The sequence below is a fragment of the Pteropus vampyrus genome, unplaced genomic scaffold (genome assembly GCF_000151845.1).
Source record: "Pteropus vampyrus isolate Shadow unplaced genomic scaffold, Pvam_2.0 Scaffold466, whole genome shotgun sequence".
In the NCBI taxonomy this organism is placed as follows: domain Eukaryota; kingdom Metazoa; phylum Chordata; class Mammalia; order Chiroptera; family Pteropodidae; genus Pteropus; species Pteropus vampyrus.
The window spans coordinates 221,971-244,882 of NW_011889247.1; the positions used below are offsets into that span (position 1 = coordinate 221,971).

The following is a 22,912-nucleotide window of genomic DNA, read 5'->3' on the forward strand; positions in this document are numbered from 1 at the left end:
TCTGTAAGCCTTAATGTGGTAAAGGGCATGGCAAAAAAAAAAAAAATGGTGTTCAATGAAAATGTGACAATATGAATGGAAAGGAACTTTTTTCATAATTTAAACCTTATACTGTATTAGAAAGAATTATCCACCGGAATATTTGGGACTTGGAAGACTGACAAGTCCATAAACACTTGCTTCATCCAAACCAGGAAGGAGCATTGGTTGACATGTGAGAAGAAAGACATATGGAATGAGATTATTTTGTCGCAAACTATATGAGAGTCATTGTTTCAATTACAGAGCTATTGAACATGTCTATCGTTTTAATTCACACCTATAAATGTCTCCTTTGGCTTCCTCATCATTGAGATTACTTTCTTTTTACTTTGCAAAAGCTAAAGTTCAGGTAATAAGTAAACAATTAGTACAGGGAGAAACTTAAAATTCCAAAGGCAGATTAATAACTTGAAATTGCTGTGTTATCACATGTTTTGTTCTTCTGGAACACAATGAATCAAACAACTTACAACTAAGGCACCTTGTCTGTAAAGGATCTGAAAATTGAAATATTTCCTGCATACCTGCATGTCTCTCTCCAACTGCAGTAGGTGATACCTGTGCCATGTGAGAAAAGCTGGTCCTTCATGGGAGAAATCCACTTCACCAAAGCTTTTCTGTCCTGCCCCAAGAAAAGTCTTCTTGACTGAATAATAGTGTGTCCAAACAAAGTAGTTATAAATGGAAATGTTCTCAAATTGTGGTGTGTTGCCATCTGGCCCCAATATTTCTTCTGATCTCCTGGTGGCAATGACAAACTGAGGGTGAGTTGTACGCTTTGCCATATCCAGGGCCTGGACAAAGTACTTCTTTTCTTCTGTACTTAAGTCCAGAAGGTTTCTCCTGACTTTAGGGAATACAAAATTCAAACATGAGAACCTCTGCCTTGTGGAGATGGGTAGAGAATGAGTGTAATAATCTTGTAACACAACATGTCCCATTTACCAATAAAGATAATTTGTATATGTGCTTATATGATTTTATAGTTTTTAAAATACCCCTTATTATCTATTCCTCCCTCCCCCCTTCCCTCCCTTCCTTCCCCCATTCCTTCCTCCTTGCTTCTCTTCCTTTCTTCCTCCCCATGTTACTCTAGGATTCCTTTTAGCTTTCTGTAATCTTACTTGTGGACTTTATGATTGTGTTCTATTTATTTCTGCTCACTATAGGCTTTTTCTTGAAAATTTCTGCATTTTTAATATCGTAAATCTTACAAAAACAAGGTGTGTGGTAGTGGTTAAGACCAGAGACTTATTCTATGACTGCACACATTTCTCTTTAGCCCTAGTTTTTCATCTGTAAAGTGTGTGTAAAAATAATTCTCTTTACAGAGTTGTAAAGGTTAAAGAGTATACACCTACAAAGCAATTAGACCAGAGCCCGCCTCATAAGAAAGTCAATAAACATTCTGTTAAACTCTTAGTCTGGCACATAGAAAACAATCAAGTTTTGCTGGCCGTTACTATTTAATGCTTTGTTATTTATTGATATTTAGGCTTCAGGCCCATCTCATCTAAAATGACTGAACTTTATTATCACAGTGGAAAATTTCTTTGTGGGTCAGGAAGAGTAGTAGAAGACAGATCTCAGTATAAATTCCAGGTTTTCTAAGTACCAGCTATGTAAATTTTACCTTCCTGAACCATACCCGTGATAATTAATGTAACTACCATGAGGAATTACTGAAAGTATAGCCATAAATGTCCTCAGCTTCAGCCCCAACCCTTTAAACTGAATAAATTACTTAAGCTCTCTAAGCCTCAGTTGTCACATCGGTGAAGAAAGGATTGAATTATATGGTTTCCAGGTGTTCTTCCAGCTCAAATGATTTGGGTCTCGTGCAGGACTGTGTATCCATTTATATCTCTGCTTACCTGTGAGAATCCTTTCGTCACAGGCAGCTCCTCTCCATCCGGGACGGCAGGTCCCACAGTTGTGTCCTGAGAAGTTGCCATTGCAGTGGCATGCCCTAGTGAAGAACCGTGTAGGCCAGCTCTCTCGATCATCTCTGCCATCATGTGGGTACAGGGGGCTGTGGGGTCGGAAGTCTGCAGTCACTGCTTCACACCTGCCCCTCCCTGATGAGGAGCCACAGAGGTCAGTTCCAGGCCCAGACAGTGCAGACAGATCTGGGCAACACACACCATTTCTCAAAGCTTCAATGGTGGCACACTCTCTTGGAAATTGAGCCCATGTCTGCTGAAAAAATAGCAGGGACAAGAAGATACATCCCAGAGAGAGGAATTTATTATCTTTCATTCTGCTTGAAGCAAGGCTCTTGTTCTGCAGCTCTTTGTTTAAAGACTGAGGCACATAGATAAAAATCAAGCTGAAAAAGAGAAAGCAAAATGGAATTATGCAGGTTTTTTGTACTGTTATAAATGGCATGAGCCCTTTCCAAGCCCCCTTCAAAATAATTTTCAAATCTGTAAAACGACATTTCAAACAAATAATAAAAATAGTAATTTACCTTTACAAATTTGACATGTATAATACCTACATAATTAAATCCCCTGTCCTTGTCATTTAGTTCTCTTCATTTTTAATTTATATTTATATAAAAAAATACTTATACTGTATATCATTTATCAAAAGCATTCATTAGCAGGTTACCACCATTAATTACATTTAACCATGAAGCTGAAAGAAGAATTGGGTGGAGATTTCCAGCAAGTTAATTTTTCATTATGTAAAGTCCCCATCCTAATGGAGTTTTGGCGGGAGTCCACCTACTTCCTACAGAGCTTCTCTCCAGTACCTTAAACTCCTGAGAGGATTCTTTGCTGAACCTCTCTTACAGCTGAGCGTTTTATATTTGCTAGTCCCCTGATGTCAGAGATGTTAATTACATGTGGGTTTCTGTCTGATAATCACAAATCTGTTCACCCAAACGGAGAGGGGCTGGTTCTCTTCTCCACCCTTACTAATTGCCTTTCACTTCAGTGAGTTTTTCTGCCCTCTCAGTTCTTGGTTAGCACATGATTCCCTTCCCACTGATTTCCTTGTGATGTTTAAGGTTTTAAGAAAAGGTCAGAGGCACCAATTTGGAATATAACAAATCAGAGAAACTAGAGAGCTTTTGTTTCCATTGTAGAGATTTTTTTTTTCCTTTGACATATATCTTCAAAGGATGAAATGAGATTACTTACTCTTTCTTAGTGATATACAAACACTAGGCTAGTGTTTGTGCCCAGTAGTTGTGTACGGTCTTGAAAACAGATGCTGCCATTCTTACAATTTCTAGAGAAAATAATGGGTGTAGACAAGGCATCACATACAGTTACACCAAGTCACATGACATTGGCTCTCATGGTGCCTGCTGGTGTTGACACTCTACCTCCCTTACCTCCACTGTGGTGGCGTACATCTCTGTGGCAAAGCATTACAGGGTCACAGCTGCTTCTGTGGTTTAGGACTACTAAACATCTTCTTTCCTACTTTCTCTGTGAGCAGTGTCTTAAGCCACTGTCACTAGTTTTAAATTATTTGAGTGGATTGCTAATTTTAATGGCTTCATACAATCAATCATTAACCAATATCTCAAGGTTTCAAATCCACTTACTTGGGGGCAAAGTTGATTGTGAACAGTAATGTATATGAAATAATGTTTAGATAGTCTCTTTGGTTGTTTCGATTTTTTAGTCTGATGTCTTGCTGGATCAAAGTAAATTATCATTTTTTCTCCCTTGAATAAAGTTAGAAGCAATGTGCCAGTATTGATTTCTTAGTTCTGACAAAGATACTAAAGTCATGTGTGTTAACATTAGGGGAACTGGATGAAGAATATATGGAAACTCTGTATTATCTATGTAACTTTTCCGTATATCTAAAATTATCCCTAAATAAAATGTTTATAGTAAAAAGCCATTTTAAAAACTAGGTAATCTATTCGTATGTATTCATGTGCGCAGATATAATTAAACTCTAATGTGTCATATTATGATGAAAGAAAAACAAAAATAAAAATAAAAATGAGGCTTTGCCCAACACACATCCTTGTATAATTTCCACAGTTACCTCAGTATACTCTGTGTGCAGCATGATATGTAAATGACTGATAAAGAGACTCTGAGGGCATCAGTATCAAATCACATAATATTAATTAAATAGACAAATAAATATAAAATTATCCCATATTTTCCTTCTGGATAATAATGAATTTATGCAAACTCTAGGAGAGTGTGGGAATCCGACCTTGGGTATCATTACTAAGGATAATTTATTCAATCACATGGAATTCATCTACGAGCTAGTGAATTCCAAGTTAATAACTAATAACAATCTTTCCTCAGAGATTCTGACTTATATATCTAACTTCCTATTCACTAAGTCTACTTAGATATCTGATGGGTTAGACCTTTATAAAACATGTTCCTCATTCTTTCCCATCTCAGTAAGTGAAATCACTATTCACCCCATTTCTTAGGTTGGGAGGGACACATGCAGAAGTCATTGTTTCTTCCTCTTTGTTTCATGCAGACTGCTTTTATCAAGCGGTCTAACAGTCTAACTTTGAGCCATTGTTCTCTGTTACTTGGCATATGACAATAACCTAATTTATCCCCTCACTTTCCGTGCTTAACCACACAGAAGTTTATTTTCCATACAAGACGTTATTCTCCATTTAGCATCCTGAGAGAGCTTTTTATTGATTATACCTGATTACTTCTGCTCTCAGGAAAACCCTCAATGATTTCTAAACACACCTAGAATAAATCCAGTTGCTTACAGAAGCCTACATGATCTGGCCCCTCCTATCTCTGACAAACCTCCTAGCCTTCTTCCACTGCCTTCCCTGTCATTCCTTCGTTCAGTAGCAAGCTTATTACAGCCTCTATGCCTTACACTTACTATTTTCTCCGCCATTTCTTCAGGTCTTTGTATGACTTACTCTGTCACTTCATTCAGGTCTCTATTCTAATGTTACCTCTTTAGAGCTGCCTGGCCTAACAGCCCCATCTAAGATCTCTTGACACCTAATACCATCATTCTTTACTTTCTTTTTAAGACAGTCTTTTTCATAGTACTAAACGCTGCCTGAAATTTTTATCATTTATTTATTTTCACTTATTGTTTGTTTCACTCATAAGAAGGTTAACTTTTGTCATTCTTTTTCAGTAGTTACCTAAAAGATCTCTAGAGAGCCATATAGCCATTTTTTAAAATGAACTAGGACTAAACATCTGATTTATTTACTCCAAGTCTAGTGGTAATCGGTACTTTCACTGAAAGGAATAGATAACCTACCTCCAGTATTTTTATTAGTTACTATTAATAAGCATCTATTATTTCCCTAAATAGTATACACTTATTATCTCTCATTCTTTCAAAGTGTTACTTTTATTCTTGTTTTTGCAGATGAAGAAACAGCGGCTTATAGAGTTTAAAATCCTTTTAAAAATTATGTAATTTTTTAAGTAGAAATTTCAGGTTTTTAAGCCAACTAAGTTTGGTTCCAAAATGTTTGTGGTTCACAAGTACTGCTCACATTCTGAAACTGGGGAATAGAAAGAGTACGGTATTTCGAATAATAAATTATATCATCCTTGCCTCAGAGAGCAGGTGCCTTTGTTTTTCTGTGTCTCAGCCCTTCATCTGTAAAATATATATAATAAATATATATTGTTGGGGCAAATAAGCTAAGATAAAAATAACCACTAGAGTGCAGACAATCAATCAATACTAGTTTTAATAAGTAAATGAATCAAAGGTAGAAATTTTGAAGTAGGTGAAAAATGCTAAAATTAATACCTTATTCATAACTACCTTACTAGATTCAACTGTATTTTGCACAATCTCTTCATTATTAATATATAACCAAATCAGTGTTACAAATAGTCCTGTGAAATAGGAATTTCACACATCAAAGAGTGATGAAAAGCTGAATTGGCATTCTCTGTTAATAGACCCCCAGCAGTGTGTTATACCACACAAATACTGATATAATTCCATAGCTTACTGATGTTTTTAATGCAGAAGGCTGGTGCAAAGTGTAAAAAGAAAAATGTACTTATGTCTTTTCTCTTTGACTGAACGTTGGGGAGTGGTTAAAATGCCCAAATCCTGGAAGTTATTCACAGAATAAGTGAGAAATGAATGTCAGAATACATGTGCAACACTCCTTGGTCCACTGCAGAAATTATTTCTAAGATTTCTCTGGTGGAAATAAAGTTTTATACAGTAATTTTGCCTTATGATAGAACTGTGGGCTAAGTCTGAAGCTTTGCTCTCATGTATCTCTCTACACATGAACCTAACAATACATGCATTTATAGAAAAAGAATACTTATTATTACTAGTTAATAAGGCAAATGCTCAAAGATCTTTAGATAAACGATACTGCTGAATTACATAAATTATCTCTTAGCATTCAAGCATTATTAAACCAAAGAAATAGCTTTGAAGATATAGGGAACTATACACAGAAAGAGTAGTTAACAAAGAATTAAGAATTGTGCTGCTCAGAAAAACACATAGCAGCATAATAAGACTTAGTAAACATCATTAGGTACATGTCATACATTCATAGCTGATATGAAGGTAGCTCAAGAAAAAGGACTGATCCTACGTTTTTCTTGAAGTCTTATGGTTGTCATTTATAAAAGACGTAAGAAAAAAATCTTAGAATTAAAGACCAGAAATTTAGGCTAAGTTGAAGAGAAAAAGATTCAGGAGCATCTTTATTTTTCCAAAAAAAAGTGTTAATGAATATTAATAACTTTGTAATCATTTGTGGCAAATGATATTGAATATATTCATTGTGCATATGTTATTAAATTATATGCTTAGTTGTACTAAGCTTAGATTAATGGTCAGAATTCCAAAGGCATTAAGGCAGTTCAAAGTCATCTGTTAGGCCAGTCATGTGTTTTTACCTCATGGAAAAGCTTAAATTCAGTGAAAGGAAAGGGGAAGAATTTTAGGCCTCTGTTTTTGTGTAAGCAGAAATTCAGTCAAACATACCATCGCTATTTTAGGGCAGAATATTTGAAGTCGAGGTCTCAGATAATATGATCCCTGATAAAATGTGCCATTAATCTCTTAATTGAGTTTTTAAAACTGAACAAAATATTGCAAATACTGGTGCAGGGTGAATTAATAATTTGATTTCTGTTTAGTGAAATTCTCTTGATAAATTAATATTAAAGTATTTAAAGTATTTATTCTACTGATGATTTATATTCTGCTTGTTTTAGAAAATGACCTTGTAAGATTTCCCTATAGAGACATTTCTACATGTGTGTTAGGCATCAAAGTCAAAATAATCAAAGATACTTGAGTTTGGAGTAGAACTAAATAGTGCATTTGTTGTGTAGTTAAAATTATTGTGCTCATTTCCAAAGATTGTGCCTGTGCTGTGATATTGGTAATGATAAAGTTTCCATTATTTTGACCTTTCTAAGTATATCTCTATGGTTGTCATTATGGTCATCTTTTTATTTATCTTGTGTGTGCTAGAGGCAACAACAGGGCTGATGCTCTGAAATGATGGGTAGTATAGTCATTATACCACAAGTGCTTATAAAATTGTTAAATATACATATATAAAAATAATGTGTGTATACATGTAATATAACATAAGTACATATGTTATATATAATGTGTTATATATAGGTATATATAGATATGTATATACCTACATTTATATAATGTGAGTATTATATATAATGGATTGGCTCACTTTTTACTTTTTAACCATATTTTGGAAGTATATGAAAAGCAAAATATGCCTATATAATCTATATCAATGATGTTGACATTTTTTCTTTTAACTTCTATTATAATATTCATAATATAAAGTACAAGGATAGTGATAGATTTTACTAGCAAGAGAAATATTTAAAAAGGCATAAGCATTCTAAAAGATGTCAGTGTACACAGAATGAATACATATACAGAATGATATAAAGCCAATTTTATTAACTACTTCAAAAATCTATGTATGGAACATAACTTTAATTTTTATATATATAATGTACTATTTATAATAGTCACATATATAAAGGTATGTATCATATAATATATAATAGTTATATATAATTTAATATACTTTATATATTCTATGATATATAAAGATATGTAATATATAATAGTTTTTTATACAAATATCTATTTTTGTAACTTTAGTTGCAGTCTGATAGACAAATATAAGACACTCAATAGCTTATAATATCATAATTGTTAATTTTTTGCTCATATGAATTGTAAAATGGATGTTTCTAATCAGAGTGGGTCTCCTGTGAGAGAACATACATTTTTTTCATTTTGTAAATCTTTCATCTTCAACGTATGCTTCAAAGGTCACCATGCATATTTGTATCAATATAGTGAAAAGGGAAGGAGTATGGGGTATTATCATACAGAAGATTTTTTTTTATAGACCAGACATTAAGGTAGCTTACCTCACTGCAAAGTTTCATTGGCTAGAAATTAGTCATTTGGCTCCACTCTACTACAAGGGAGGTTGGGAAATGTAGTCTAGCTACATGCCAAGTAAAAGAGATAGGTTCGATGATCAGCTAATACTCTCTTCCAATGACCAACTATTAGCTATTTTGAAACCTCCAAAATAGGCAGCATAATTGCAATTATTTTTATTAATGTTGCTGATGGAGGAGTCATCATATTTTTGAGATGTAGATATCATTAGTGATTCTGTTATCTCTCCTGATCCTTTTTTTCCTCTGACCTATGCTCAAGCCACTCATTAGAAGTGGTCTGACAGAATTCCTAAATAAATGTATGTATCTAATGAGTAAAATTTTTCACAAACCAGTTAATGCCTCAACCGTAGGAATAGGAACTGGCCTCCTCCCTCAATGAGCTTATATCTAGCTGAGGAGACAAAAATTATGATCCCCACAATATGTTTGCTGAAATGCCTGATAAATGTTACAAAGGAAATGGAAATTTTTAAAGAGATTATTATAGAATGATGCGTCGTCAAGCTTGTTTTTCATATGACAGTGTGAAGAAAATATAGTATTGAAGCTTGGGGACTGTAGTGCTGCTATGGTGTTAAATAATATTTTGTGTTTATCTTGTGCTACTTAATTGGAATGTATATCATATGTTTTTAATATATTAAGGGCAAGGTAGCACACTATGTTGAAGATACCATGGTAAGTGCCTCTTTTGATTGATGAAGAAGCATAGGAAGAAGTGAGGACCTCAGTGATCCAGAAGACAAATAGAGGTTGACTGAAAAACATAAGTAAAATTTAAATCCCTGGTATAGTTTATAAAATTTGGGGGAATTTCATGGGCTGGAGAAACCAGGGACATTTCTAGCTGTGAGAAACCATTTATTATATACTTCTAACTCTACAAAATAGGAAGCCCAGAGATCAATGAGACTTCTCAGTGCTGGCAAAATCACGTTTTCTATTTGGGAATATTTCTGGTCCCTAAGCACAAGTGATGCAGTGAAAAACATGAAAAGAGATGCAAAGAGTTGTGGCTGTCCCACTGGAATCATTGACCACTGAGTTTTAGAAGTATCTTTACTTAAATAAATAAAATGGATGTTACCAGAAAATAAATACTACTAACCAAAGGACACTCCCCCAGTTTTAGATTCAACTCCTTTTTATTACCCATTACAATTGGTAATTATTTTACTGGGCATTTCAAGACTCTTCCTTCACTACTAAAGAACATCAGATAATTCAGAAAAAAAATACTAGTTTTGAGTAATGTCAGAAAAACTTTCAAATAGAGAGGAAGTGTCTTAGGAAAACATGTTGATCAATTTTAAACAGTATATTCAAGAGCAGATGATAGGGGAAGCTCAAAGGTGGGAAGTTACTGTCTTTAAAGCAAGTTGTTTACTGCCTATTGACCAAAATGATTTGCTCAAGTTTGTGTACCAGTACAAGCCGGGATTGAAATGTTTTCTTATTCCCATTTCTAGTAATATTTCCACAACAATACAGCTGATTGTGATTGTGTTATCATACCGTTCAAATCAACAGATCAGTTGTAAATAGGATATGGAGATGGAAGGAACAGAGAGGGAACTATAATAATCAGTCACTTGATGTCTAAGGACTGAGAAATTGTTTGATAGAAAACGTGTTTCATTTATCAGCTGTTTATATCCTGTCTTAACAAGTATAGTCTATAACCTTTTAATATTTAACTCTTTGTCTAACCCTGGCATAATATTCCAGGCACTATTTGAGTCTCCTTTTCATCAGTGGTCATTATTAAATCTTTTCCTATAATTTGAAATGTGCTCTACCAGTAAGTTATTTTCGTAGGCAGAATTAAAAATAGGCCAGTAGAAATATAGCTCTATATTTTTTCTGAATTGCTCAATGATTTTCCTCCAAAATGCATGAAAGTTTTAAACAAACAAAATAGGAACTTGATAAGAAAGAAAATTAAGCCCAAATGTTAATCAGTAGGAAAGATCAAATGCAAAGCAAATGAAACTTTCTTTTGAATAGATGAAGCATAGTAATCCAATTACAAAATAATTTATGTTCTCTTTTCATAGAATATATGTATTAAATACGTATTCCTGTCATAATTTTCATCCATGAATTTAAAAAGTCAGGTTCTTAAAACATTAGGCACTGCCATCATTGCAGTTTATTATTTTTTATAACTTATGTGGTACACTAATACTTTTACCTGGCTAATAGGTTTAAAGGTATAGCCTAAAATTGGCCAAAACAATTAAGCTTTCTTTTCTTTTGTAGTTAGACATTTTCCACATAAAATTATCCTTTCAAAATAAAAGTATTACATACACACAACCAGAACATAAAGCAAAAAGAAAAGCATTAAGCTCTCCCCTGCACTACGCCTCTATCCCCAGCTTCTGAAGAGTAACTTTTAAGAAATTAAAACCCTAGTTGACTGATCATATGTGTGTGTGTGTGTATACATATATATGTATATATATAGTAATTTTCACTAAGCTGTTTTAGCGTTTAAAAGTGATCTGTTCTTTTTTCAAGTATTTGTTTATTCTTCGTTCTTAAAATTATACTTTCTCAATCTTTACCTTATTTTCTATAGTTGTTTTTTCTTTTTTAATAAAGTACAAACATCGGCAGTGACAGCCACAGAGTGGAGCAAGTTTTAGGAATTATAAAGAAATAAATTTTAGTTTAACAAATTCAACAAAGAAGAAAATCTTTAATAATGAGCCATGAGCCCCATGTCACTCACAACATTTAAGCAAAAGAAATACTTAATTTTACTTGACCCACCTGCCTTAGCTCACAGAATATTTATGTGGTTACATGCTGGATTAATCATCAGCTGCTATACACAAGTAGAGTTGTTATTTGTTGCTAAAACATTGAAACGCTTTGTCATCAGTAGAGAAATAGCTTCCCAGAGCCCAGTCCAATGAAGTTCTGGTAACATCCTGGAAGAGATTTTCACATTAAGAACAAGTTTGGATCACTGAGTGTTTATCTAACTTGCAGATTCCATTATTGCTTCTAATATCATGATAAATATTATGGTAAAGACTTGTAGTACTCACCCATACTGGTTCTTTTTTCCTTCCAGGCATATGGTGATTATATTTTGCTGCCCTTTTGTAGCTAGGTAGGGCTACAAATTTACCTGGAAATCCTGTATTTTTATTTGCTAAATCTGGCAACCCTAAGCAAGAGTCTTCAAGGCACATTGTGCCTATGAATCTATAATCACAGCATATTCTATATTCTGAAGAACAATGTAATTTTTTAAAATCAAAGATGAAAGGGCATTGTTTATTTTACTTCTAGATTATTCTCAAAGAACGTGGATAATTTGATATGAATATTCTCAAAGAATGTGAATAATTTTATATAAATAAAACTGATATACTTGATATACTCACTGCTCCTTAACTCAAGTGCAAAGAACCAGCTGTCACCACTTGGTCTAAGCCAGCACGTGATAACAGCAATAGACAAACCACAGGGCCCATTTCCCTACCGGCATTCAGCTGCATGTGGAACTTTCACCAATTCATTACATTCATTCTTGTGGATGCTACATTGTGTCAGATAATTTAAAAAATTAACATAAATCCTCCTATGCTAAAGCCTTTAAGGAGAATATCAAGTTTCCTTTTTAGTTTTCTGGGGGATGGTGGCGGGGAGAAATAGTTAAGCTATTTCTAATTTGCTCAGACTAATCGATTTCCCAACTTTCCAGAAGTTGGGAGAGACAGAATTAAGTCCTGTTACTGTTTTTTGTTGTTGTTGTTTCCTAATGCAAAGTATTTGAAATTTAAATTAGGAAAACTCAAATAGCAGTGTTTGATTTGTCAGTGACTTGATGCTAGATTTTTCATATGACTTTTAGAGTAAGAGCATGCTTTCAGGCAGAAATAGTTTGCATTCCTTTCTTCTTTTTTCTTTGTAACTCATATGACCCTGGAATAAACCCAGTGTTTTGAGATTGAGATCCAGCCTTTGAATAATTAAGCATCTCAGAGTCTAGATAAATAAGCATGTATTTGTTGCAAGAAAGTAATAGAAGCAGCTTTCTTGGTTTCCATTCTCATTTCAGCTACCATATAATAACTATCTATGGACTTGTTAATGGGATGGCATACAAAGATAATGAGATATGCCCCAATTCTCAATGAGCTTAAATCATTAAAAAATGACACATAATATTAATCATTAAAATGGAGGTAAACAACCAAAGAAATGGGAACATAGAACATGAAGTGATTAATTTTGGTTAATGATCTAGAATCTTTATTTTATTCAACAAATTATTGATCATCTATGTGCCAGGTACTGTGAATACAAAGGGAATACATATATGTACAGTGGAAAAGTGGTCCTGGTTTCAAAAGTAGTCCTTGTTTATTCTAGTCAAAGAACCTGTGTAAACACACATACACACACACATACACCTCTAAGTAAAAAATAAATCCCACATCTTGATAATTAAACAAACAAACAAACAAACACAAATTTAAATAAAAAACGTTGCAAGTTATCATATGTGGTGGAATCAGACACAGGGATGGAAAAGAGGCTAACAACGGAGGGTTGGGAAACACTTTATTTTTAATGAGGAGATCAGGAAGGTTTTTGTGAAAATGTGGCATTGAATATAAAAAGTGTTAAAATACTGCTTAAGATGGTATGCACATTTACAGTGAATTTAAAATTATATCATTTGTATATCATCTATAACACAGGTGATCAATTTCATTTTCTCATTTCTACTATAGAGAGAAGAAATACTTAATTTTACTTGACCCACTTGCCTTAGCTCACAGAATATTTATGTGGTTACATGCTGGATTAATCATCAGCTGCTATACACAAGTAGAGTTGTTATTTGTTGCTAAAACATTGAAACGCTTTGTCATCAGTAGAGAAATAGCTTCCCAGAGCCCAGTCCTATCAGAGCTCCTTTCTCAGGATGCTTTGTACATTTTTATGTTCTAATAACTACAAGGCTAAAGCCAGGTGCTGCCAGGGGCTTTCAGGACTCTGTGCTTTATATCTTTCTTATTGCCGTTAAAATTTTTGAATATTACTCTTGGTTTTAATCTAATAGTTATCAAAAATAATTGGCCTACTATGGGATACTGGCCATTTACAGAAGTCTCCTAGGAGGTTCCAAGATGAAGAACATTCAAAGAGCTACAGATACTGGTTATATAATCCTAAAAAAATACATAATCAGAGACTGAAGGCTGAAATTGCAAAATTGCAGTTAATTTCCTGTAAAGCTCATGACCATCAGGATTTTACATTCACTGCCTTACTTATTAATGGTTTTATTTCTTTTGCTCCTGGGTCCTAAAAACAGTATATTCTTTTGACTTCATTAATTTGCCATAGTATGTATCCTTACATATGTTTTACATTTTTCTTAACTAAACGACATCATAAAAATGATTTCATATTAAGAAAATTCAGAAAGCAATATTTGTGATTTGTCAGTGACTTGCTGCCAGAATTTTCATGATTTTTAGAATAAGATCATACTTTCAGACAGAAATATCTTATAAAATATACTATGTTATTGAATAGTTTTTATTCATTCTTTATTTTTCTCTTCCCTCTCATTTGTGTGAACCAGGCTTCGGGAATCTCTACCTGAACAGTAAGAATAACTTGAAAAAGACTGTTTCAAAAGGTTCAAACCAACTGAAGAGATTCCATTTGATTTATTGGCAAGAGAGGAAAAGGGATGGTATCTTTAAGAAGCCGATGGAGAGGCTGTGTTAAGTAAGGAATGCTATAGGGTGGGAATGAGTGGAGATATGTTGGGGGAATTGTCTAGGGAGTAATGGGGACCCAGGAAGTGCTCCCTGGCAGAGAGATAGGAGGTGGCCAGTTCTCACAGTGGGTTGGTAGTATGGTGCACATAGTGAAGTGGGACTTGAATTGCAGGATCCTAACCAAAGTAAGATTCCTATGCCCAATGTGTGGCAAGAAATGGAGAGCCACTGGATGATTGTGAGTGCTCACTCATAACTCGGAAAATAAGGATGCTAAGAGTGACTAGGATATACTGAAATGAGCATTTCTTTCCACAGTTTCTTGGCATCTTTTAAAGCTGTATATTTTTATACTTCTGGATGGCAACAGACTTCCATTACTCATTGAAATTTCTCACATCTCGTTGGGGAAGGGGCTGTGTTAAGGAAAATAATACAGTGTTTCTCTTACACCTGAGTTGTGGACCAGGAGCTTCAACAGACATCCTAGAAAGCAGCAGTTTCTGAGAAGTAAACATGTCTAGTTCAGCCCGCATTGTGTTAGGAAAAAAGAATGCACATGTCTTTAGGCCAGGCTTGCACTTCCAATATTCCCTACTCCTCTTGCCCCAATTGTCTCACACCCTCCTATCTGGCCTGAAATTTACAATTTCAACATATCCTCTCCTGCTGACAAGAGCATAATAGAGCTTTAGAATCTCAGACTTGATAGTTTTTAAAGACCAAAGTTGTGTCTTTGAAATTAATTATTTTCAAAAAATTTTTAAAACAAGTCATAATTCATCTAATTTTTCAATTTATAGGCCACATTTTTAATAGGATTTGAATCAACTTGTGAGAATATATATACACTAAATACTGAGATTTAAATAATCAATTGACTGAAGAGCAAAGAAATTAGAAAATCAAGATGGGAGAAACTAAGAATGCATATGCTCATATATGTATATGATACATTTCTAAAGAGTTGGCAGCATTGTAGAGCAACTGATTATTTTAAAGACAAGAAACAGATCATGCTGTTCCTTGTTCAGGAACTTCGAATGACTTCCCTTCAAACTTGGAGTAAAATGATAATTACTTCTTGATACTACAGTATGAGTGCTATCTATTCCTGCCCATCTCTCTGACCTTCTGACTGCACACTAAGCCCAAACACTTTTGCAGCCTCCTCAACCTCCCCTTATTTTCTATCAACAGTCCAGATTCTTGCCTACCTTTGGGCTTTTGTTCTTGCTGTTCCCTTTGTTTAGAAACTCTGATTCCAGAGTTTTTTGACAGTTGTCCTGAATTAGTCAGGTCCCAACTCTCAATCATGTCAACTTATTTTTCTCCTTAATATGCTCTCTACTGAAATTACTCATGTATTTCTTGTTTCATGTCTTTCTTTCCATCCTCCATGTCCAAAAAAATTGGTGTTTCACAAGAGAAAGTTCCTTTTCTGTCATTTTCACTGTTGCTTTCCTAGTACCTAGAACAGAACTGTTTTTGAAATATAATAGACGTATATAATAAGGAAACATTGAATAAATGGGTGGGTGAGTAAATTCTGAGTTTTCAAGTACTAAAAAGGAAAAAGGGAATATGATCAATTACAGTCTTTTCATTGTCAAAAAATAAAAGTTCTGATGAAGGTTCAAAGTTTTTCTATAAGTAATAATAAAGAAATTTCACTGATGGGCTTTATATTGTTTTTTTTTGTTTGTTTGTTTGTTTTTTTTTGTTTTTTTTGGCTTGTTTTACAGTGTCCTGAAGAGTATCTTGGAGGCATTCTTAAAAAATTAGTTTCCTGTATTGCTATCCAGCCATTGCTAGAGCCCATCAGAAGATAGACAATGAAACAGGGATTTCTTTTCTTATTCTAAGTGCAACCTTTAAATGTCAGCCATATAAATAAATTTAGTCACCCAGTAATTTCTGCTCTATTGTGTCATGTATAACATCACAAAGAATAAGACCAGCTTAAACTGGGCTGATGTTGTGGTTGTCACTTGCCCCAACCTAGTCCCTCTATTCTTTGTTCTCCATGATTATTCCATGATCCCATTTATCTATCTATCCATCTACCTACCTACCTACCTACCCATCATCTATCTATATTTGTCTGTCTGTCTGTCTGTCTGTCTATCTATCTATCTATCTATCTATCTATCTATCTATCTATCTATCTATCTATCTATCTATCATCTATCATCATCTATCTCTATCTGACACTGGTCAATGTAGCATTAAATTGTGGTACCCAGAACTGTAGCCAGGTTTCTTTAAGTGTGTTTTCTCCACCATGGAATAACATGGGACTCCCAGCACCATTTTTCTATATTCTATTCTTTAATTAAAAATAAATCCTAAGATTGTGTTATATTTTTTTGACAGTCTCTTCATCCACTGAAGTTGTAGTAAATTTAAATGTGAATTTACACATGTAGCTGATAGAGCGATAGCTTCCATCAAATTTATTTTACTTTATGATCTGCTTTTGATATTTGATTGTCCTTGTTATATTTCACTTGCCCAATTTTGCCAATTTTTATAGCCTGATAAAATCCCTTATAATTTGCCAATTTTTATAGCCTGATAAAATCCCTTATAATTCTAATTTTTCTGATTTTTATATTCAGTTATGTCACTCATGAATTTGATTTATGTCTCCTATCTCTTCATTTAAAAATTTGACACAATTTTAACAGCTTAATTTCTACCCCTGTATTTTACTGAGATGTTCTTTCATATGGACTTTGCTTTGTTGGTAACAACTCATTGAATAATCATTCAGCCCACTGAAAAGCCACTTAACATTAATTCAGCACTCATGTTTTAGCTTTTGTAAGATGAAATCATAAGACTATAAAAATGGCTTGTTCAAAATCAACCACACAATACCTGTAAATTCTAGTAATATTACATTAAAGATGTAGAGGTTAAAATAAGGAATTATTAAATGTTTCTGAAAATTGTGTACATGAGAAATTTTATGACAGTCGAATAAAATTTAACTGAAAAATGATACAGATTATGATAGCAGCTTCTTTTAAAAATATATTTTATAGAATACAGTGCCCTTCCTGATATTAGTACTTGTTTGAAATCCCACCAATTTGAAGGAAAATTAATCATCATTATAATAATTATAGTTATTGGACACCTACTATATGCTATGTACTGTAAAAGCATTTACAGACATATCTTTTTAAATTTCACCACAATCTTATGAGGTAGGGTTTATTGTTATTATTTTTCATATGAAGATACTCAGAATTAGAGGATTTAAATAAATTAGCTTTGAATAAATGAAAGTAAATTAAAAAATATGAATTCACCTTTAAGTCATTAATGTGATTCGAAATGCTACAAATTACATTATGTTACATGGGTTCAGATCTTGGAAATCATCAAATCCAATGGAATCTATTTAATATGAAGAAACTGAAACAAAAAACACGAAGTAATTTTATTGACCAAGTCAAATTGGAGAAATTCCAAAGTAAGAAAATTAAAACCATTCTACTTTTTTTTAAATAGAAGGAAATGCCTAGGGGATATATACAAAAGGGAATAACTGAATAAGTTCCATAAATGTGGTTCTCCTGGATGTCTTGATAAGTTGATATTGTTCATTGAGCCAAATGACGTCAGTTAGTAGGCACGCATATGTACAAGTATAACCCATGATCTGCAAGACACAGAATGCAATATTGTGTTTCTCTCACAAGCTTGAAAGTCACTAGTTTAAACTTTGAAAATGTTTTAAGTTCAGCAGCACCGTATCTTTCTTTTTCTAATTAAGTTTGTCATGCCACCGTCAGGCACCCAGTGAGAGCCTATTCCATCTGTAGTTACTTGAGATTTAAAGGCATTAAACATAAAACAGCATCTTGAAAATAAGTGCAATAGTTGGAGAAACAAGTTATTTGTTTTAAAGACAATCTGTCAACTACTCAAATGACACCGCCTATATGTTAGTTCATTAATTATACATTAACAGAAATTAACTTCTGAGAATAATTAATACCAAGGAACAGCTATAAGGTGTACAAATCATATTAGTTATTTAAAATGAATATGGTGAGGGAAATTTAACTTTGGATGGTGAATACACAACACAATATACATATGATGTATTATTGAATTGCACACTTGAAACCTATTTGATCTTATTAACCAATATCACCTCGATAATTTTAATTAAAAAATAAAATATTATGAAATTCTTAATTTTTAAATTGAAAAATAAACCTCTTCCATATAACCACGAACTGGAAGTGCTGCACTATTGAGTACAATGATTTAAAAAAAGAAGCATACAAGAAACAAAACCAGTATTATGTTGGTATGGAAAGGCAGGTGTAAAATCTGTGTTGTGTGTTTAACCAAGCCTTATTTGATATCTATTTGGGTCTATATTAGAGAGAAACCTTTTGAATCAATGCAAACAAAAATTTTTATATAAATATATGACTATTTATGGTTGTTGGTTTCCTGAGACTAAAAAAATATTTTACATATTTTTAAATAACAGGAATTCTTGATGTTTTAGGCATAGAGGATTTATTTGGAATCAAAATGTGCTCCTCACTATTTGATGGGAGATTTGGGGACCCTGATAAACTTAACCTTTATGATTATTAGAAACTTATAAGGAAAATTAGGATAATCCTAGTCCCAGTTGTTTTCTGTAATAGAAACAGATTACATAGATTTTCACTAATCTACCAATATTTTTAGTTTCTCACTTTTGATAAAGATTTCCATCTATAAATAGCAAGATGTACTTACGTTCAGAGTGATTTAAGACCAATGAAAAAACATTAGCATTCTAAATTGTACTAGAACATAGAAAAATGTTGAATTCTTTCAGGTTTATTACAGAAACCTCTAAAAACTTTAATCCACAAATCTCATAAAGATAGGACATAAAAACAGAACTACAGATGAATCTCGTGTAGGAATTTACATACAAAAATTAAAAATAAAATACGAGTAAATAAATTTCACTAGCTTGTTAAAATATAATAAATTTTAAATTAAGAATTTATTTAGTATATACAAATGAGAACTTAATTTTAAGAAAATGAATAATATATTCTATCAACAATTAAAAAGAAATATAGAATTCTTCATAAATGTTTAAAATACATATAAGGAAATATAATAACTGTTTTTGATAAAAATAAAATCTTGATTACCTAACAACAAAAATATTTTCTTAACTCATTAAAAATGCATATGTAAATCAGCAGCTAACATTGAAGTTTAAAGGGAAACATTTTAGTAATTATCATTAAAATCGATGAAATCAATGTGGTTACTGTTACCACTATTTTGAATATTGTTTTTGAATTTCTAGTGCAATGAGACATGAAAATAGAAAAAAAAATTGTACCTACTGGAAATAAAGAGAGAAGTTTATGACACTGCTGCTGTGATGATGATATGATAGGGGAGAAAATCGAGTTAGATTTTCATCTCATATATTGTATCAATAAGAAAAAAGGTTAAATGGATTAAAGCAGATAATGTAAAATATAAATTTCTATAAAAAAGAGGTAAATAATTGAAATAAGAAGGTGCTTCAGCACAAAACCATTTTATTATAAGGAAAATATTTATAAAATTTACAGTCTAAACCACACACATTATACTTAAAAATCCATTAAAGATATCAATTGATTAACAGGCACTTGTTTTACACAGGCAGTTTAAATAATAGACATGCATATTGCCAATTAATTTAGGAAAATCTATGCAATTTTATAATCAGTAGAGACAATTTCAAATGTTGTTTTTTCACTATTAAATTGAAGACTTTAAAAAAATCCTTTGTAGCCCTGAGCGTGTAATGCCGTCTATATTCATACACAGCAGGTGGGCGTGTGAATATTTATGAAATTCTTCTTTAAAGAAAATTTCTATGTATCAAAAAATATTAAACTGTACATACTTATGACATTGATTAGTTCAAGAACTCTTATTAATAAGTAATAATCAAGTATACGATGGCATTTATATGAGGCTTTTATTGCACTTCCTTATTCTAGTGATAAATAGTTCAAAAAAGTGAATTAAAGAATGAATTACAGTAAAGTCGCAAAAGCCACTGCAAGATCCCTGACAGCAAGAATCCTATCTGCCTTGTTGCCTGCTGTATTACATGAATCTAGAATGGTGTCATGAGCACCGTATGCTCTGAATAACTATTTGTAGAATGAATAAATTGGAATAATATAACATTACTACTCGTGCTTATGAAGATTTGTGGGGAGGATAATTAAAACATAAAGCTAAATGAAAACAAAAACAAATTTCTCTATATAGTGGGATCTCAGGCTTTAAAATATGTTATTTATACTTAAATATAAAGGTATCCAGGAAAGAATAAAATTAAATATTAAAGTAATGGTTCTACAGTTTTTACTTTTCTATTTTCTAATTTTCCTACAATATGCATACATTATTATTACTATATAAAAATGGAACTATAATCATTTGAAATTTTAAATTTACACTAAGCCAAACAAAATAAACACAACTGTTCAAAGAGAAATACTATGATTGTTGTGAGGACTGCATCTGTCTTGCTCACTTTTATCTGTCAACACCTTAGCATGTTGTCTGGCTCAGAGTACTGGATCAGTATTCATTCACTGAATGAATGAAACAGTTTTGATTATGAAGATTGTATTTCAGAATCAGTTTTTTTAGGCCAGAATGCCTTAAAAATGTCTTATAATGACAGTATTTATTTAACTCATTAAGTTAGAGATAACCTAATTTTGATTTTATTTCTATCATCTGTCAAATATGTCGATTTAATTTCTTCTAATTTTGAATTATTCTTGAAATTTGACTTTGAAATATTTTATGATTAATAAATAGGTTTCTCTGTGATGAGTGGTTTTATTCCTTTCATTGGCAGAAACTCCTCAGTTTTCCCCATTGATTGCTATAACTGTTTTTGCATTGTAGTAATTGTCATGTCTGTCTGTCAATCACTCTGACTTCTGTGTATCCACCTACTTTCTGACTTCCATAGCCTGTGGAAAATCTCCATTATAGAAAGAACTATGTTGTTTGTCTTTTTATTCACTATTTAAACACAATTCTTAACGTACAATAGGCAGTTCAAGTATGTTGTTTTCATTACCACACAACAATCAGTGTTTTACTAATCTATCAATAAATTCTATTAGTAACTATTATATCCTTAATATAATATTAATCATTTTATAAAAAATTTATATAATTCCACTAAGGAGGAAATACTGATGTATATGAAAGATTAGCAAACAATATAGAAGTGAATAAGTGTTAAGCATGTGGAATGGACCACAAGTACCATTGAAGATAGGGGGAAATGGTGATCCAGTGAGGCTGTGGTTCATCAGGGCTGGCATCAGAATGGAGGTAAATAGCAGTGTAAATTGAATTATATTTTCTGGGCTCCAAATGTTATTACAGCATGAAATACTGATCCGTTAAAAATATCAAGTATCTTATTCGCTTCTGAAAATGAAATATTAATTAGAGTTCACAACTTTCCTTTTAGTGGGTAGATATTAAAGTGTTCATTGTATCACTAGTGTTGAATTTTAATCAATATTTCAGAAATTATATGTGAATTATCTGATGACATGTTAATGGAGCATTACTTTCTTGCAGCTTTCTTTAATGTCATAGTTTATATTGAAGGTCTAGTACCAATGACAAAAATTAGGGAATAAAATGTGCTCCCGTAGATCCCTACCACATGTAATAAATTACCTCCTCCAGGGATCCATTAAGTCTTACCTATTATTATATATACTGTGTCTGGTACACTTCCTCAGGTTTTCACAGTGCCTCACATTTTAAACATCTTTTTTTTGTACACCTGAATAATGAGAAACTGATGGAAAACATTTTTTTCCTTTATAACTGTATATTTAATTTTCGATTGATAGTTTATGTTAATATAGGAAATTATTTTAGTTTACAGCATCGTATTCTACAATCAGTAATTGTCAGTCTTTTCAATGAAAACACTCTACGTACCATTAGTGACTTGCATGTAAGCCTACTACAAATGGTGAAAATTTGAAGTCTGGTAATGTTAAATGCATTTTAAATGTTTGAAATATGTAAAACTGTGTATGAAATGTGAATGAACTCTTTTTCTTTAGACTGCCAGTGATAGGACTTATGGTAGATTTTATTTTTTTGTCTCCTGTTATTTTATAATGGGTCAGAGGTTATTTAGGCCTCATATGCATATTTCTGAAAGGGCAGCATGCATTCAAAAAATGTCACTGCATTAATGTGTGCCGTTCTTGGCTTCCTTGGCCATGCCCACTTGTCATAATTATTGCCAAAGCAATGCCATTGTGTGTCCTGTGATTCTCTGCCCATGCAATTTAGACCAACCCATTTCCATGTTCTTAAGGTAATTATGTCCCTCCAAATGTCAGCTAAATGACTTTGACATTCAAGATTCGAAACAGCTTTTGAACACCATGTTATCTGTGCTATTTGTAATTCATATTCATGCAAATCCCCAGCCCCAGACACATTACACCATCCCATCTGCTGAGAAGGTTCCCAGTCCTTCCGCCTTTGAATTGTAGCTGGCTAGAGAGGCTATGTACCTTTTGGAAATGCTTTTAAGGTATTTATGGACTCCATAGATTGTAC

The 22,912-nt window shown here is 32.8% G+C and overlaps 1 protein-coding gene across 1 annotated transcript in view; it reads right to left on the reverse strand.

Annotated features, from left to right (window-relative positions):
• TYRP1 (tyrosinase related protein 1) overlaps window positions 1–22,912 on the reverse strand; it is a 41,790-nt gene that overhangs the window by 14,646 nt on the left and 4,232 nt on the right. Inside the window, exons 3-5 of the mRNA XM_011382224.1 lie at window positions 2,801–2,860; window positions 1,917–2,371; window positions 567–889 (exon numbers count right to left, since the gene is read on the reverse strand). Coding sequence (XP_011380526.1) covers window positions 567–889; window positions 1,917–2,301 — 708 coding nt within the window. The 5' untranslated portion in view covers window positions 2,302–2,371; window positions 2,801–2,860. The remainder of the gene's footprint in view (window positions 1–566; window positions 890–1,916; window positions 2,372–2,800; window positions 2,861–22,912) is intronic.